Source organism: Lissotriton helveticus, chromosome 8 (genome assembly GCF_964261635.1).
Source record: "Lissotriton helveticus chromosome 8, aLisHel1.1, whole genome shotgun sequence".
NCBI lineage: Eukaryota > Metazoa > Chordata > Amphibia > Caudata > Salamandridae > Lissotriton > Lissotriton helveticus.
The window spans coordinates 1,659,312,088-1,659,331,643 of NC_136069.1; the positions used below are offsets into that span (position 1 = coordinate 1,659,312,088).

Consider the following 19,556-nt stretch of genomic DNA (forward strand, 5'->3'; position numbering starts at 1 on the left):
CGGCGCAAAAACAAAAGGTAGTCTTTTTGTCCGAATCGTGCTAAATTTCACTGGGAAATTGAGGTGCGACCATGCTGCGTTTTGCGCTGTTTCATGTCGCAGCCACTATGCCTACCCACGCAAGTGAGGTACCATTTTTTTCGGGAGACCTGGGGGCACGCTGGGTGGGTGGAAATTTGTTGATCCACGCAGATTCCAGAACTTTCCACCACAGAAATGTGAGGAAAATGTGTTTTTTTGGTTAAATTTTTTTGTTTGAAAGGGATTCTGGGTAACAAAACCTGGGGGTAGGCAGACGAGTCACCCCATCCTGAATTGCCCTGGGTGTCTAGTTTTCAGAAATGTATAGGTTTGCTAGGTTTCCCTAGGTGCTGGCAGAGCTACGGCGCAAAAACAAAAGGTAGTCTTTTTGTCCGAATCGTGCTAAATTTCACTGGGAAATTGAGGTGCGACCATGCTGCGTTTTGCGCTGTTTCATGTCGCAGCCACTATGCCTACCCACGCAAGTGAGGTACCATTTTTTTCGGTAGACCTGGGGGCACGCTGGGTGGGTGGAAATTTGTTGATCCACGCAGATTCCAGAACTTTCCACCACAGAAATGTGAGGAAAATGTGTTTTTTTGGTCAAATTTTTATGTTTGTAAGGGATTCTGGGTAACAAAACCTGGGGGTAGGCAGACGAGTCACCCCATCCTGAATTGCCCTGGGTGTCTAGTTTTCAGAAATGTATAGGTTTGCTAGGTTTCCCTAGGTGCTGGCAGAGCTACGCCGTAAAAACAAAAGGTAGTCTTTTTGTCCGAATCGTGCTAAATTTCACTGGGAAATTGAGGTGCGGCCATGCTGCGTTTTGCGCTGTTTCATGTCGCAGCCACTATGCCTACCCACGCAAGTGAGGTACCATTTTTTTCGGAAGACCTGGGGGCACACTGGGTGCATGGAAATTTGTTGATCCACGCAGATTCCAGAACTTTCCACCACAGAAATGTGAGGAAAATGTGTTTTTTTGGTCAAATTTTTTTGTTTGAAAGGGATTCTGGGTAACAAAACCTGGGGGTAGGCAGACGAGTCACCCCATCCTGAATTGCCCTGGGTGTCTAGTTTTCAGAAATGTATAGGTTTGCTAGGTTTCCCTAGGTGCTGGCAGAGCTACGGCGCAAAAACAAAAGGTAGTCTTTTTGTCCGAATCATGCAAAATTTCACTGGGAAATTGAGGTGCGACCATGCTGCGTTTTGCGCTGTTTCATGTCGCAGCCACTATGCCTACCCACGCAAGTGAGGTACCATTTTTTTCGGGAGACCTGGGGGCACACTGGGTGGATGGAAATTTGTTGATCCACGCAGATTCCAGAACTTTCCACCACAGAAATGTGAGGAAAATGTGTTTTTTTGGTTAAATTTTTTTGTTTGAAAGGGATTCTGGGTAACAAAACCTGGGGGTAGGCAGACGAGTCACCCCATCCTGAATTGCCCTGGGTGTCTAGTTTTCAGAAATGTATAGGTTTGCTAGGTTTCCCTAGGTGCTGGCAGAGCTACGGCGCAAAAACAAAAGGTAGTCTTTTTGTCCGAATCGTGCTAAATTTCACTGGGAAATTGAGGTGCGACCATGCTGCGTTTTGCGCTGTTTCATGTCGCAGCCACTATGCCTACCCACGCAAGTGAGGTACCATTTTTTTCGGGAGACCTGGGGGCACACTGGATGGATGGAAATTTGTTGATCCACGCAGATTCCAGAACTTTCCACCACAGAAATGTGAGGAAAATGTGTTTTTTTGGTCAAATTTTTTTGTTTGAAAGGGATTCTGGGTAACAAAACCTGGGGGTAGGCAGACGAGTCACCCCATCCTGAATTGCCCTGGGTGTCTAGTTTTCAGAAATGTATAGCTTTGCTAGGTTTCCCTAGGTGCTGGCAGAGCTACGGCGCAAAAACAAAAGGTAGTCTTTTTGTCCAAATCGTGCAAAATTTCACTGGGAAATTGAGGTGCGACCATGCTGCGTTTTGCGCTGTTTCATGTCGCAGCCACTATGCCTACCCACGCAAGTGGGGTACCATTTTTTTCGGGAGACCTGGGGGCACGCTGGGTGGGTGGAAATTTGTTGATCCACGCAGATTCCAGAACTTTCCCCCACAGAAATGTGAGGAAAATGTGTTTTTTTGGTCAAATTTTTTTGTTTGAAAGGGATTCTGGGTAACAAAACCTGGGGGTAGGCAGACGAGTCACCCCATCCTGAATTGCCCTGGTTGTCTAGTTTTCAAAAATGTATAGGGTTGCTAGGTTTCCCTAGGTGCTGGCAGAGCTACGGCGCAAAAACAAAAGGTAGTCTTTTTGTCCGAATCGTGCTAAATTTCACTGGGAAATTGAGATGCGACCATGCTGCGTTTTGCGCGGTTTCATGTCGCAGCCACTATGCCTACCCACGCAAGTGAGGTACCATTTTTTTCGGGAGACCTAGGGGCACGCTGGGTGGGTGGAAATTTGTTGATCCACGCAGATTCCAGAACTTTCCACCACAGAAATGTGAGGAAAATGTGTTTTTTTGGTCAAAATCTGAGCTTTGGAAGGGATTCTGGGTAACAAAACCTGGTGGTAGGCAGTCGAGTAATCCCATCCTGAATTCCCCTGGGTGTCTACTTTTCAAAAATGTATAGGTTTGCTAGGTTTCCCTAGGTGCCGGAAGAACTAGGGTGCAAAAACTACAGGTAGGCACTTTGCCAAAAAAGGGTCAATTTGTAACTGCAAAATTTAGGTGTGAGCACGTTGCATTTTGCGCCGTTTCCTGTCGCAGGCACAAGGCCGACCCACACAAGTGAGGTACCGTTTTTATCGGAACACTTGGGGTAATTCAGATTTGTAAATCAACTGTTATTACCAATTGAGCTTTCTTGCATTTCTCCCTTTGAATGAAAGATATTGTGTAGAAAAAAAAACTTTATGAAAAATGACCAATAATTCTCATGCTAGTATGAGTATTCCCAACTTTGAAAATGTGCAATTATATACTGTTTCTGAACTCTATAATTTGTACCCAATTCATACATACATAGGTGTCTTTCATGCAGATTATTCCATGTGTACATTTTCCAAGACAAAGTGCACTATACCCAGTAAATGAAAAAATCCCATTGCAAGTTGCTGCTCAGTTTTTGGATCTGGGTTCGTCGGGTTCTTGGTGAAACTACAAGTCCCATATATCCCCCACAACCAGGAAGGTCTAACGGATGTAACGGTATATTGCTTTCCAAGAGCTGTCAAAATTAGAGAAAGTTATAGGTGAAAACGTTGAGACAAAAGGCCGTTGTTTTCAACAAATTTTCAAATATTCCAATATCTAACTGTTAGTTTCTATAACGAAACCTTCATGGATTTAGACAAATGACCCCTTTCTGAATTCAGAATTTTGTCTATTTTTCGGAAATGTAAAGCTTTCCAGGATCCATTATTGCTTTCAAACTCATTTCTACCATTAACTGGAAGGAGGTGGAAAGCTCTAAAAATAGCAAAAATAGGCTATGTCCCAGAAAAATGCCAAAACTGAGTGAAAAATTTCGGTTCTCTGACAAAACACTGTCATTCCCTAAAAGCTGAGAAAATGGAGAATTCAGCCCCACAAACCCTTTTTTGATACCATATTCAGGGAAAAAGCCAGAGGCTTTCATTTGCAGCCCGTTTTTCCCATTTTTCTGAAAAAAACAAAAAAAACACTACATTTTGGTTAATTTCTGGGACCCCTCCAAGGGAATCCACAAACCCTGGGCGCCTTTAGAATCCCCATGATGTTGGAAGAAAAGGACGCAAATTTGGCGCGGATCCCTTATGTGGTCAAAAAGTTACAAGGGCCTAAGCGCGCACTACCCCAAAACACCAAAAAAAGCCTTAGCACAGGAGGGGGAAAAGGCCTAGCAGCGAAGGGGTTAACAAGGAGTGATTAAACCATAATGAGCTTTGTTTTAAAATAAAGGCTTTATGATAAAGGAAAAAATCAGGGATACCGAATCCCGCATTGCGTTTAGGAACTTTTAACATTTTATAACTAGTTCGAGGGTATTTATTGCTCCATAAAAACTTTGACAACAATTTATCAACATCCTTGTAAAACTTTAATGGAAATTGAGTAGGGATCATGGCAAGTGTATAAAAGATTTTGGGAGCTATATTCATTTTGATAGAATCCAATCTACCCCACCACGAAAGATGTAATGATGACCATTTAGATGTTTTGTTTTTAATATAATTTATGACGAAATCACAATTTAACGTTATTGTTGATTTTATGGAGGAAAAAAATAAAATACCTAGATATTTTAACTTTTTTTTTGCCAAACAATTTCATGCATGGGAAGCATATCAGGAGTGCAATAAACATTTAATGGAAAAAATCAGTTTTATTGGTATTTAAAGTGTATCCAGAGACTGCAGAATATTTCGTTATAATATCCATTAACGCGGGAAAAGCAGATATAGGATCACTAATAAATAACAGCACATCATCCGCATAAGCAAGAGTTTTAACAATAACATCTTTAATAAAAACTCCCTTAAAATTGTCACATTTTCTTACAGAGGTAAGAAAAGGTTCAATGCCAATTAAAAATAAATGAGGAGATAGAGGGCAGCCTGGTGTTGTACCTCTAAAAAGCGAAAATTGAGAAGAGACTTGGCCATTAATAAATAAACGAGCAGTAGGAGCAAAATATAAAGCTGCAATCATGCGTATAAAAGTATCCCCAAAATTAAATGATAACTTATGAAATAAAAATTGCCAATGGATCTTATCAAACGCTTTTCATCATCTAAGGCTAAAATACCAGAAGGTAGTGTTATAGTAGAACTTTGTTCAATAACATGTAACAACGTTCTTGTATTATTTGCAGAATATCTATTCTTCATAAAACCAGATTGATCAGGATGTATAATAGAATCTAATATTGGGAATAATCTAGTAGCAAGAATTTTAGCATATAATTTACAATCTTGATTAATTAAGGTTATAGGACGATAATTGGATACAAGAGTGGGATCTTTATCTGGTTTCGGAAGAACAATAATTAAGGTCTCTGTAAAAGAACCAGAAGTTGTTCCAGTGGAATTAAAAACTTTTAAAAGTTGGAATAAGAAGGGCAAAAGGTGTGATTAAAATTCTTTGTAAAATTCTGCTGGAATTCCATCAGGGCCAGGAGATTTATTCTTTTTAAGAGATTTAATGGCAGATAAGATTTCATCTTTAGTAATAGGTGCTTCAAGACCAATTTTATCTGCTTGTGAAATCTTGGGTAACTGACAAGATTTTAAAAAGGAATCGATTAAAGAAACATCATTGAAATCTGGTTTATTATATAATGTAGAGTAAAAATTCAAAAATTCATTAACAATTTCATTATATTACCATGTGAGCCATGAATTGAAGTGATATGAGTTTTGTCTTTTTTGATGCGTAGATAGTTGGCTAACAGTTTACCAGATCTATTGGCATTAAAACTAAATCTGGCTTTAGCATTAGAAATGTGAATGCCTGCTCTTTTACTGAGTATTGAATTAAATTCATAGCGTAATTTTTGTAGTTTAAATTTGTATTGAGGGTTGTTGGATGTAATAAAAAGACGTTCAAATTTCGCAATTTGTTGTTGTAGGTTTGCAGTAGTCGCATGAAAGGTTTTATTTTCATAATAGAAATTGTTACACCCCCTAATAGAAGCTTTAAAAGCATCCCATCTATTAATCATAGAAGTAGAACCTTCAGGATTTTAGTACAAAATATTCTTGTATAGCAGCTAAGAGTTTTGGTTTGTTATACTCATTTAAAATTATACCAGTATTCATTCGCCATCTGCATTGTTTAGTAAAAGTGGATTCCAAATTTAAAAGTAAAGAAATCATAGCATGATCTTGTTGTAAACGTATATAGGACCCTATTTAAATATTCCCGAATTATGCCCTTGTGCGGTTATATCAAATCATATCCTAATAAAGGCATAAGAATCATACCCATATTAAGTCATAGCCAATGCCGTCCAAATACGGCAAGGCTACTCCCATAGACTCCTAGAAAGCACAACGTGTTCTTAAACAAACCAAGCCTCCAGCAGCCCGGGAATTCTCCCTGCTTCTGTATTGATTTGTCCTAGAACTCCTGGAGTCCTGAAAGAACTGCGAGTTCTTAGTGACATCTTATGTCCAACCTTACGTCAAACTCGGCACCTTCCAGGTATAAATATACCAGCATCTGCCCTAGCAAAACACACAGTAGTTTGGAGCAGATCGGCTATCTAAATGCCCGACACCCTGCTGTAGCGAGTGCCGAAGGAAGCCGACCCTCCCATTGACGCACTGAGACGCTGTCTTTTCTTCTGCTGAGAAATCCAGCTCCAGTGTTTCCCTGTCACCCTTGTGGGTTGCTGGGAGATCGAGTCCTGAGAGAGAGATACAAGACCTCCTTCATTCTATAACCAAGGTACGGAGCTGATTAGACCCATAGAGAATTCTTGATTCAGATTCTTGGCAGAAACTATCTTAATTAAAACTGTAGCTCACTTACTCCTTCCCACATACTAGGCTTAGTTTAGGTACACCAGGGTAGGCGTATCTTAGAAGCATCAGTTGAGTACATTGATTTTATCTATGTATTTATTTTATCTATTTTAAACACCGTATGGCTTAGAAACCATACCATGCTTTTACAGTATTATTTCATAATACTCCTTTTACTGTACGCACTTAACTTCATAACAAGTATTGCAATTGTGGCAACTCACTTCTCTTGCATGAGAAAGAAGACTGTTCAATAAATAACCTCCTTTATTGAAAACGCCAGTCTCTCTATTTCTCTGCGCTTCTGGTGAAACTAAGCATGCACGATTGTCTGAGTGAAATAGCTATCTATTGTTTACGCGACTCTGGAGGTATACTCCTTATTCTGGAGGGAGCAAATTTGTCATGTTTATGCGGTTGTCAGAAACGAATCCCTTCTTGTCTATTCAGGAAAGTTAACACCTTCTTGTTTACTCGAGAAAGTTTCTAGTGACCTCTGAGCTAGCTGGCATTCATAATTAAGTCTAACATATTCAATAGAGACCAGTCGACCTAAGTCCTACGTCTAAACTATCGTTTATGTTATTCCAATGCGCAGAGCCTATTGGGAATATAGGAACTACACTACAAACTGAGATGTCAATGTTACCAATAGTAGGAGTAGATATTGAAGTAATTAGTTGCCTGGAAACAAATAAACAGTCAATTCTAGAATGAGAATTATGCGGATTTGAAAAGAATGTGAAGCTTTTTAAATGTAATCTCCAAATATCAACTAACTTAGTGGTTTGAATAAATGATTTGAAAGCAAAAATAAACTTTAGAAGGGTGAAATTTAGTATGAGATATTCTATCTAATAAGGGGTCAAAATAACATTAAAATCACCTCCAACAATTAAAGGTACATTACCAGCCTTAAGAACCTCTTTGGTGAGATTAGACCTAAAAATAGGGTCATCTGCTGTAGGACCATAAACATTTAATAAAAATAGAACTGAATCATGAACTTTAATTTTAACGAAAATATATCTACCATCCTTATCAGAAGTTTTACTCAAAATTTGACAGTGTAGTTTTCTTGCAAAAAATATAGCTACACCATTTTTTTTTACCATTAGCAGGATAACAGACAATAGCATCTACCCATTTTTCTTCATATAATCCAAAACTTTATCATCAATATAAGACTCCTGTATAAAACAAACATCAGCTTTGCAACTACTTAAATAATCTAGAATTTTTGTACGCTTAACTGGATGGCGCAATCCTTTAACATTTAATGAAACAATTTTAAGTTTATGTGAATAAGCCATAATAGAAAAAAGAAGAAAAGAGACTAAGAATAGGAAGAAAAAAGATCAAGAGAATGAGAAGAAGGTAGCTCCAGATATAGAACAAGCATTTACAATGCAACGGTCTCGCCTTTGCAAAAGTTAGCGCTTTTGGCATTGTAAATGACAAATGTTTTATTTATGTGTTGGTTTTGGAAACAGATAAATAAATGGCATTGTCATGAGCAGTAGAGAGTGAGTAGTAGAGAGTGAGTAGTAGAGAGAGTAGTAGAGAGTAATAGTGAGTAGTAGAGAGAGTAGTAGTGAGTAGTAGAGAGTGAGTAGAGAGTAGTAAGTGAGTAGTAGAGTGTGTAGTAGAGAGTAGTGAGTGTGTAGTAGAGAGTAGTGAGTGTGTAGTAGAGACTAGAGAGTGTGTAGTAGAGAGTGTGTAGTAGAGAGTGTGTAGTAGAGAGTGTGTAGTAGAGAGTGTGTAGTAGAGAGTGTGTAGTAGAGAGTGTGTAGTAGAGAGTGTGTAGTAGAGAGTGAGCAGTAGAGACTAGTGAGTGTGTAGTAGAGTGGTGAGTGTGTAGTAGAGTGGTGAGTGTGTAGTAGAGTGGTGAGTGTGTAGTAGAGTGTGTAGTAGAGTGTGTAGGAGAATGTGTAGTAGGGAGTGTAGTAGAGTGTGTAGTAGAGAGTGTGTAGTAGAGAGTAGTGAGTGTGTAGTAGAGAGTGTGTAATACAGAATGTGAAGTAGAGAGATTGAAGTAGAGAGATTGAAGTAGAGAGATTGAAGTAGAGAGATTGAGGTAGAGAGATTGAATTAGAGAGATTGAGGTAGAGAGATTGAAGTAGAGAGTGTGGAGTAGAGAGTGTGGAGTAGAGAGTGGAGAGTCTGTAGTAGAGTGTAGTAGAAAGTAGTGAGTGTGTAGTAGAGTAGTAGAGAATGTGTAGTAGAGTAGTAGAGAGTAGTAGAGGGTGTGTAGTAGAGTGTGTAGTAGAGCGTGTGTGTAGCAGAGTGTGTAGTAGAGTGTAGTAGAGTGTGTAGTGTAGAGTGTGTAGTAGAGAGTGTGTAGTAGAGAGTATGTAATGTAGAGTGTGTAATGTAGAGTGTGTAATGTAGAGTGTGTAATGTAGAGTGTGTAGTAGAGTGTGTAGTAGAGTGTGTAGTAGAGTGTGTAGTAGAGTGTGTAGTAGAGTGTGTAGTAGAGTGTGTAGTAAGTAGTGACTGTAGTAGATAGTGTGTAGTAGAGAGTGTCTAGTATAGAGTGTGTCGAAGAGAGTAGTGGCTGTAGTAGTGAGTGTGTAGTGAGTGTGTAGTAGAGTGTGTAGTAGAGAGTAGTGACTGTAGTAGAGAGTGTGTAGTAGTGTGTAGTAGAGAGTAGTGACTGTAGTAGAGTGTGTAGTACAGTGTGTAGTAGAGAGTTGTGACTGTAGTAGATAGTGTGTAGTAGAGAGTGTCTAGTATAGAGTGTGTCGAAGAGAGTAGTGGCTGTAGTAGTGAGTGTGTAGTGAGTGTGTAGTAGAGAGTAGTGACTGTAGTAGAGAGTGGGTAGTAGTGTGTAGTAGAGAGTAGTGACTGTAGTAGAGTGTGTAGTACAGTGTGTAGTAGAGAGTAGCGACTGTAGTAGAGAGTGTGTAGTAGAGTGTGTAGTAGAGAGTGTGTAGTAGAGTGTGTAGTAGAGAGTAGAGTGCGTAGCAGAGAGTAGTGACTGTAGTAGAGAGTGTGTAGTAGAGTGTGTAGTAGAGAGTGTGTAGTAGAGTGTAGTAGAGAGTAGAGTGCGTAGCAGAGAGTAGTGACTGTAGTAGAGAGTGTGTAGCAGAATGTGTAGTAGAGAGTAGTGACTGTAGTAGGGAGTGTGTAGTAGAGAGTAGTGACTGTAGTAGAGAGTGTGTAGTAGAGAGTGTGTAGTAGAGAGTGTGCAGTGATTTGAGTTTTACATCAAATTAAAAACGGGAACGGAACAAACTCATCCTATACATTATTGTGGTAGGTGCCCACGCATATAGGGTTAAATGATGCGTTAGATGCCACAGGTCCCACCAACACGCTTCCTTTATGATAGGAGAATGCCCAACATCGCGGAGATTTGCTCTCTGCTCTTCCCGGATATTTGTATTTTCAAATGTATAATGTTATCCTGCTAAACGAAGACGATGCTCAAACTATAAAAGAAGAGGGTTTCACAGATATGTTAGTCCTTCCGGGCAAACGAAATGACCCAAAGAAAGATCAAGTGACAGTTTAGAGCTCCAAGTGAGTCTTAATAAAATCAGTGTCTGGAACGCATAGCATCAAAAAACGAGCGGGGCATCAAACTGCAGTGTCATTCAATCAAAGCTTCAAGGCTTCTGAGCGCTAGCCGAGAATTATTTTTTGTGAAGCACTAATCACTGTGGAAGGTGCCCCTGCTATCCCAGATGTGAGAAGTCAGTCTGATATGAAAATAAGCAGTATTTGGAATGAATGTATTTGGCAGGGGGAAGGTGGGGCGGCGCAAGACCGTACTGACGAGTGAACAGGAGCCATTTTGTACCGAGTGATTCTGCCTGTGTGCATGTAGACAAACCAGGCAGCAGCATGAGATTCGGTAAAATAACAAGCATTTACAATGCAATGGTTTTGCCTTTGTTAAAGTTAGAGCTATTGGCATTGCTCTTGACACTCTGAAGCTCCACTCTGCACTCTGAAGCTCCACTCTGAAGCTCCACTCTGAAGCTCCACTCTGAAGCTCCACTCTGAAGCTCCACTCTGAAGCTCCACTCTGAAGCTCCACTCTGCACTCTGAAGCTCCACTCTGCACTCTGAAGCTCCACTCTGCACTCTGAAGCTCCACTCTGCACTCTGAAGCTCCACTCTGCACTCTGAAGCTCCACTCTGAAGCTCCACTCTGAAGCTCCACTCTGAAGCTCCACTCTGAAGCTCCACTCTGAAGCTCCACTCTGAAGCTCCACTCTGAAGCTGCACTCTGAAGCTCCACTCTGCACTCTGAAGCTCCACTCTGCACTCTGAAGCTCCACTCTGCACTCTGAAGCTCCACTCTGCACTCTGAAGCTCCACTCTGAAGCTCCACTCTGCACTCTGAAGCTCCACTCTGAAGCTCCACTCTGCACTCTGAAGCTCCACTCTGAAGCTCCACTCTGCACTCTGAAGCTCCACTCTGAAGCTCCACTCTGCACTCTGAAGCTCCACTCTGAAGCTCCACTCTGCACTCTGAAGCTCCACTCTGAAGCTCCACTCTGCACTCTGAAGCTCCACTCTGAAGCTCCACTCTGAAGCTCCACTCTGAAGCTCCACTCTGAAGCTCCACTCTGAAGCTCCACTCTGAAGCTCCACTCTGAAGCTCCACTCTGAAGCTCCACTCTGAAGCTCCACTCTGAAGCTCCACTCTGAAGCTCCACTCTGAAGCTCCACTCTGAAGCTCCACTCTGAAGCTCCACTCTGAAGCTCCACTCTGAAGCTCCACTCTGAAGCTCCACTCTGAAGCTCCACTCTGCACTCTGAAGCTCCACTCTGAAGCTCCACTCTGAAGCTCCACTCTGAAGCTCCACTCTGAAGCTCCACTCTGAAGCTCCACTCTGAAGCTGCACTCTGAAGCTCCACTCTGAAGCTCCACTCTGAAGCTCCACTCTGAAGCTCCACTCTGAAGCTCCACTCTGAAGCTCCACTCTGAAGCTCCACTCTGAAGCTCCACTCTGAAGCTCCACTCTGAAGCTCCACTCTGAAGCTCCACTCTGAAGCTCCACTCTGAAGCTCCACTCTGAAGCTCCACTCTGAAGCTCCACTCTGAAGCTCCACTCTGAAGCTCCACTCTGCACTCTGAAGCTCCACTCTGAAGCTCCACTCTGAAGCTCCACTCTGCACTCTGAAGCTCCACTCGGAAGCTCCACTCGGAAGCTCCACTCGGAAGCTCCACTCGGAAGCTCCACTCGGAAGCTCCACTCGGAAGCTCCACTCGGAAGGGGCAAAGATCGGAGCATCACGGAACTAAAACAAATATAAACAAGGCAGTGAGTGCAGCACCGCCTTAGCAGTGGGATAGCAGCCTTGATAACATCGGAGCAGCCCCTGCGCCCGGCCTCAAAACAATAAAGGCAACTCTAGAATGCAGATTTACCTGTATCCCGCAAGTGATGTACGCAGATGGGAAAGAAACAAATAGCAACCTTGGAGAGCTGGCGGGGCAGGCAAACACAGCATCGGGAGACGCAATATAAATAAAATAACAGCTAGTATCAAATTATACAAAAGCCCAACGTAACGAATTGCTCAAAAAAGTCAAACATCATGTGTACATGAAGACGCAATATAAATTAAAAAAAAAAAACAGCCACCAACAGATTAAAGAAAAGCCCCTCCATAGCGGATCGGTAAATAAACTCCAAACGCATCTGTTTATGCAGCATCACACAACCCACATGCCCGTAATATTAAACAAACAAGTGATAGCCGCAAACCTTATCATTTAAATTAGTTAAAAAGCCGTTGTCCGAGCACCCGTGAATTGCCTGAGAGCTGGGGTACAAGCCTTCGCCAATGCAGAACGGGCACAGAGAGGCAGCCTGCTGTGGCGGAGCGCAAAATGATGCCCCCCCTGCAGAATGCGAAGAGGCCCCGAGGCTCTTGAGTATAAAGCATGCCTCGCAGATATGTAATGAGCTTGGGCTGAATAGGATCCCCCCGAAAGGCTGCAGGGTTTCTGCATGTTAGCCCCTAAAGAGCGGTAACATTATTAAAGCCGGTTTATGAGGTAATGGACAAAGTAAATGACTTCAACTAAAAAGGGTGTAAAAAAGGGCCGTGTCTTGATTTCGAGTGCTCGATCGGTTTATGAATTATGTGATGACTCGGTTCAGATATGGGGTCCAGGATCAGTACATATCCAAACGCCTTACGCTATCGGCTTGGATAGAAAGTATTGTAACCAAACTCGAGGGGACTTCAGAAGTACAGTGCCATAAAATTCAGCCATCAATGTTTAAAACTAAATAAAAAGGTAGCGTCCCAAAAAAATAAATAAATAAATAGCGCCTTCGGGTAAAGTCCGCGCTATATAAAAATGCATAAATAACTAACTAAATACATACCGCAAATCACTGCCGTCACTCTGCCGGCCTGCGACCAGGAAGTCAGGCAGGCCGGCGCGTCAACAGGAAACAGGAAGTAGGAGGGCGGGAGCCTACCCCGCCTCCCACGGAAGAGCCGCGATTGGACGGAGCCGCCGTGTTTGGAGCACCGGAGCAGGCAGGAGCCTACCCTGCGCCCCGGTGCAGAAGGAGGTAAGAAGAGTCCTGCTGCCGGGCCCTGCAGCTGAGGAGAGCCGCCGCACGAAGGAAGCCGGTGAGTGCGTTGCTGAGCGGGGAAGGGGGAGGCGGGGGGCGCGGGGAAGGGGGAGGCGCGGGGAAAGCATGTGCGGGCGGGCGGGCTTTGTATGTATGTGTGCGTGCGTGTGACTGTGGGGGAGGGGGGTGTGTGTGTGTGAGCGAGTGTCTGTGTGCCTGTATGTGTGTGCCTGCGTGTGCATGCGCTCGCCTGTGTGTGCGTGCGTGCGTGCATGCAGAGGGGTGGGGGCTGCCTGCCTGCGTCTGTAAAAGCAAGGGCTGTGAGTTACTCTGCGCATGCGCGGGGGCAAGCCTGTTCATTCCAAGCCAGCCTCAGCCAGCCTCGGGAAAAACGAAAGTAATAAAAAAGCGAAACTGACACTGCCACTGCAGACAATGCTGCGCGCTCCCGAGGTGAAATCCGGCACTGAAAACGCTCGTAACACTTTGGTGTCCACTCTCCTAAAAACGGATCACATTAGTTGTCGAGCTGACAGCATTCATGCTTCGCATGAATGCTAACGTCAGCTCGACCTAAAAAAGAGAGGGAAAATGAAAAAACAGAAAAAATGACAAACGGAATACATAAATGCGAAATTAGAAACGTGCCCATGCATTACAAGCATGACCTGAACCGCTGGAGCCCAATAGAAAAGAAGATCAGTATAGTGTCCGAAAATACATAGCTGGTAAAAATCATGTAGCAGAGTCATTAGTATCCATTGAATGTTGCGACTGAAGATGTAGAAAATGCTTCAAATCATCAGGACGTTGAAAGGATTTTGAGAAATTATCCTTCCAAATGCGCATCGTTGATGGATCAAAGAGAGGAAGAGGTGTGGCGCCGCGGCCAGGGCGACTGACGCTGGAATCTGGGGACCACGGTTCGATCCCCGGCTCCGGCGGCAGGTTAGCCCAGCACCATGTGACTCTGGGCAATAGCTCGCTTAATCTTCCCGACGGCCCCCCAGCGCCTAGAGACCCTTACGGGTGATTGTGCGCTTTACAAATGTGGACTTTACTTTACTTTAAAGAGACCATATTTGTAACCCAGACTTCGTAATTGAGGACGAAGAGCAGTGAATTCTTTGCGCATTAAGACAGTTTCTTTGGCGAAGTCTTGATGTATAAATATTTTATTCCCATTTACCATCAAAGAAGGTATCTCGCTAGCAGCTTTTCTGATTAAAACCAAATGGTGGTGTCTAGGAACTTTAAAAATCATTTGTCGCGGTTTTGTGTGTTGGGGGTTACTATGTGAGGGAATCCTGTGAGCCTTATCAATTTCAAATTTTTCTGGAAATTTAATTTGTAAAAGGCCAGGAAATAAAGACTCCAAATATAATCTACAGTTATTCCCTTCAACATCTTCAGGTAAATTAAATATGCGTAGATTATATGGTCTGTTGCGATTTTCCATGTCCAATAGTGTTGAGCCCATAGGTGAGATTTTTGCCACCAGTGGAGTAAATTAATCAATTTTGGCCCTATTATCCTGTATTTTGATGGAATTATCCGATATTTTCATTGACATACTTGCCATTTCTTTGCGTACATTTTTTACTTCAGAGCAATTGTATAAGTAGTAACACGAAGTGCCTGAATTTCCTCCAGTATCAGAGATAATGAGGGTACAAATGACTCTACTACTTTTGATTTAGCAGGAGGAGGAGAAACTTGCTGCCTCCTTTTATTATTAATAGAACTTTTATTTTCCATTTTCATAAAAAAGTCAGAAATAAAATTGCAGAAGCAAAATAATGCAAAATTAAGTGAAAACTCTGGAAATGTCGAATAAAAGACTGGTGCAGCAGCTAAGATGGGCTGGGGGAGTGGCTAGGCCCAAGCCAGGCCCTTTCCTGAAACTTTACTCCACCCCCTTGACAGAAAGCCTGGCTGTACCTGAATGCTGTGCAGGAAGCAGGAACCAAGCAGTGAAAAAACCCACTTCTGCTGAACAAAATTGAATGCAAGTTCTTCACAATGCAGGTAAGGGCTTCAGAAATGCAGCGACCTCCTCCAGAACAATTTCCTGTCCGAATTTGTCGTTTTAAATCGAAAAGCAGGCCGAGATTCTCAAGCGGCAGCCATCTTGGATCGCGCGTCTTACCATGTTATGGTCTTATCGTAGCTCTTTTCATTGTGTAACAGGGGTGTCACCATTTCACGATTTGAAGGGACAATATTGTCTTAGGATTATCTTAAACTTCCATGACTGAGAAACGTGTCTAAAATCAAGTCAAATTTTGATATCAAGCAACATATTGGTGACATGCGTGCAAGCACTGAGCAGAGTCAAGCCAAAAGTAAAGTCAGGTGTGATATGTGAAAGGAGACTAAGTTCTTTTCCTTTGAAAGAGGGGATTGGGTACACATCAGGTTACACAATGCTAGGGTTACGAAAGGCAGGGTGAAGTTTGGCACACAGTCTTCAACGTGACACGTAAGAGGGCAAGGCCTTATTACCCTGAATCAGCAGGCTACCTGCATCTTTGTTGTTCCTCAGGAAGACAACAGTCGAAGCTGTAGTTTTGCAGCATCTCAGTTCCTAGCTTCACATTTGCATCAATCACTAAAGAGCCCACATAATAGCCCCGCCCCATGAACCAGGAGCAGGGCATACAGCCCAAAGAAAGAGGGCCCTTTGCTTTGCCGCTATGTTCTAGCACATTATGAAGGTGCATCATTCCTCTATTAGTAATCGCAGGGTCTAACAAATGTAGATATGTATCAACATTGCTTGCAGGAAATCATTTTCTATCTAAAAGTTCCTTACTTCACTGCACAGAACAATGAAACTAGTTTATAAAGGCAATCTTCCAGATAACAATGGAAAACTCTTTAGTATATATTTCTGCTCATGTATTAGGGCATGTCATCCAACGCAGAGCAATTGCTTAGATAACTTGAGGACGTGTTTAATTTGGTTGACTTCATGGTGTTAGAATGAATTGCATATTCTGTAGTAGGGGATCTCTGTGTATAGTCATAATCCAGTTCTTTTTTCCGGCTCCTGCTAGCAGGACCCTGGAGCATTAGCTCTTCTTTTTTGAGCTTTTTTTAATTCAATTTTTGTGATAATTTTGGATTTTTGCAGCTTCACTCGACGTCTTTGGCCTTTATCTACATTCTGCTGTGTTTTTTTGGCAGAATTTCTGCAGTCTTCTTGTCTAAAAATATTTCTCTGACAAGTGCTTTGTCTGCAGCTGAACTAAAGACCAAAGCTGAAGCTCACAGGGTTTGTATTCTGTGTTTGCCTGTGTCTTTTGACACCTATCTTCTCTGTACTTCTTATCTAGGAGGCTTCGGCACCCAGGTTTGGAGCAGGGGAATTTGAAGGCATTTTCAGCCTCTGGGTAAGGAGAAGGTAGGTCCTCTACCGAGTCCCAATGCTGTGACCTCTGGGGTTCTCCCCAGTAAGGGCACGTCTGAGCTATGAAGCGGTTCCGGTCAGCGGCGTCGACGTCATGGAGTGCCTCGACGTCATGGAGTGCCTCGACGTCATGGAGTGCCTCGACGTCATGGAGTGCCTCGACGTCACGGAGTGCCTCGACGTCACGGAGTGCCTCGACGTCATGGAGCAGTGATGCTCGACGTCATGGAGCAGTGATTGTGGATGTAAAGAAAAATTGACAATATCTGGGTGATCCTCTCCCAAGCCTTCGGTTTCACTCGTTTAAAACTCATTTGTTGTGACTGCATGTGAAGCAATTTAAAAATTGCTTTACATATTTAGACGCTGAAAATTGCATTCCTTTTATCTGCTTCAAGTTGCATTCATCACAAGTTTCCTCACCTCTTCAAATTTTCTTGTCAAAATACACCAAATGGATTATGCTACTTGCCCTGTAAGCATCTGTTCTCGGCATGTAGAGCTGTAGATTCACATGCTTTGCATACTCCTGCCATCTTGTGCTGGGTCTAGATGTTTGCAAGTTGTTTTTCTTTGAAGAAGTCTTTTCTAGTCCTGAGGCAACATTCAATTTCTAACATGGGTGCCACTATACATTTAGTGGCTTATCAAATGTGTCATGGTTAAGTTGCAAGTGTGCATGGGTCCTAAATAGTGCCGTAAATAAGTACCCCGTGCCTATTTTGAAACTTAAGTATAATTTAAAAAACAACACATCAACAGCAAACATATAGTATAGTGAGAGGCATGAGAGAGGTTTGTTGCTGGTTTTGCTAGCACCTAGCAGAGGATGGAAGAGTGAGTTATTATTGGTACAAAGAGCATTAGGCTATTGCTCTACCACTCAATTTCCCCAACCCATTTGCCAGACACGGACTCACCCTGCAGTGTCTGTAAGCACTGTCCTGTCTTTATATCCCAGATCTTCACAGTGGAGTCGGCATTTCCTGAGACAAGGGTGTTGTCCCGCAGCTCCATGCCACTGGTCAGGGACTGGTGACCCATAAGCGTGTGCAAACAATTTCCACTTTCCACATCCCAGACACGGATGGAGGTGTCCAAGGAGCCGCTCACAATATGCTCCCCATCAAACTGCAAAGAGGAAAGTAGAGTACTGGTCAGACAGCATCCACCATGGAGAACAAGTCGAGTGAAAACGCCGCAGCAACAGCAAAGGGTGAACAAAAAGGGATAAAGCAGCAAACATCACATGACATAGTGCAGTATTTCATCGTAAAGGACGCAAAATGGAGATACTTTAGAGAAGGAGAGTCCAAGGGTAGGCCCAGGACATAGAGATAACCAATGACCATGTACACAATTTCCATTTAGACTGAATGAATGAATGTAAACTTATCTTGTGTGGATAAGCTAACAATCTGGCATTGGTCTGAGCATCCCATCCTATGTTGGACTCCCGTTCTATAGCACAAAGTTGAAAAAAACTGGGTTAACACAGACACAGCCACCTTCAACCCCGAATACTCTTTGTAAGAGGCAAGAAACCTATTATACCAAATACTGTACTAAAGAGTGCTAAGAGAACAGACCTGTTGGCCATTTACCCCATTTTGAACCGAAGGCCTTTTACTATGTTACCTGCAAGGAGTAGACTCTGTTGGTGTGTCCTTGCAGAGTGTGAATGCAAGTCTCCGTCTCCGGGTCCCAGACCTTCACAGTGTAATCATAAGCACCGCTGACCACCTTCTTGCCATCGTACTGCACGCAGCGAACAGCAGCCACATGACCCATAAGTACATGCAGACACTGTCCAGTCTCAATGTCCCAGAGCCGCAGGGTGGCATCACGTGAGCCGCTAACAACCCTGTAGGGAAGTCAAGGAACAAGAATTCATTGGGATTCCGATATACTTATGCTTGCTCTACATCTTTCACAACTGCTTCAAAACTGCCCGTGCGCCTGGCAATACAGGAAAACATTTCTCAAAGAACTAGGTTTCTTTTAACATATTTGTAGGCGAGCCCAGCAAGAATCTAGCTTTGCATACCTGAGCCCAAGGCCCAAGTTTGTTAATCACTGCTCAACACATGCCCAGCATGTTTTAATGACATGCAATCTGAAGTACAGCATATGCGTGATGGGATGGGTGCTATGAAGGAGAAAACCATGTTATATTATTTTATGAAGACAAGACAACTCTACCTTAAATTCTTCTAGGACCACAACATTCAGCAAGTAAAAACATGCCTCAAGCTAAACAGAAAGTGGATGTCAAGTTCTTTGTAACAAGGACAGAATTCCTTCACTCACTAAGAGCACCCAACAACCAAAGATTCAACATGAACCTGACAGCTTCTCACTGCCAGCTGACAGCCAATGTGAAATTACTTGGATTCCTCCCACAGACCTATCCTTCAAGAAGCACTTCACCAAAAAACCAGGAAAGAAATGGCTCCAGCTTGAGCGCCTCATACAGCAAAAACAGAGGTTGCATACAACTAACAGAACTGTATTAGTAATGTTGTTCTGAATAGCAATAGTAAACTACTTCAAATATGAAACATGCAAATAAAGAGGATTTGAAAAACGTCCCAGGTTACCAGCTCTCCTGCCTGAAAAAGTGAACCCCTTTCTATCTGTAAAAAACTTTAGAATAGTACAGACCTTACTCCTCCCCCACCTCGATGGACAACACTCTGTTCAAAGGAGTCAACAAAACTACGTTGGCTCTGCTCAACATCCTACACCCTACAATGCGTCTAAGTAAGGGCATGAAAGAATTCAACAAAATCATCCCTGTGCCGATGGAGCTGCACTTCTTCCATTTCCAGTTGCTCACCATCTTCACAACCACACAGGTCACCTAAAAGTTTATCAGGACCTACACCCCTGAATAGCAGGCTGAAAATTAACCATTTCAGGCAATCTGCACCACGCAGAGCCAGGACATTACTAGCATGCAGTCCAAGAAATGCCAGAAAGAAAAGACCAGAAGACAAACAGGATCATAGCCCCTAAGAACAGCAGAATGACCGCTATACTTTAAAGAATACTACCACTCTACACAAT

The 19,556-nt window shown here is 42.8% G+C and overlaps 1 protein-coding gene across 2 annotated transcripts in view; it reads right to left on the reverse strand.

The window, feature by feature from the left end:
* LOC144773603 (F-box/WD repeat-containing protein 7-like) overlaps positions 1-19,556 on the reverse strand; it is a 376,720-nt gene that overhangs the window by 42,764 nt on the left and 314,400 nt on the right. For both annotated transcript variants that reach the window (XM_078658744.1, XM_078658743.1), the window contains exons 11-12: positions 18,126-18,351; positions 17,408-17,618 (exon numbers count right to left, since the gene is read on the reverse strand). In XM_078658744.1, the coding sequence (XP_078514870.1) occupies positions 17,408-17,618; positions 18,126-18,351 (437 nt within the window). The remainder of the gene's footprint in view (positions 1-17,407; positions 17,619-18,125; positions 18,352-19,556) is intronic.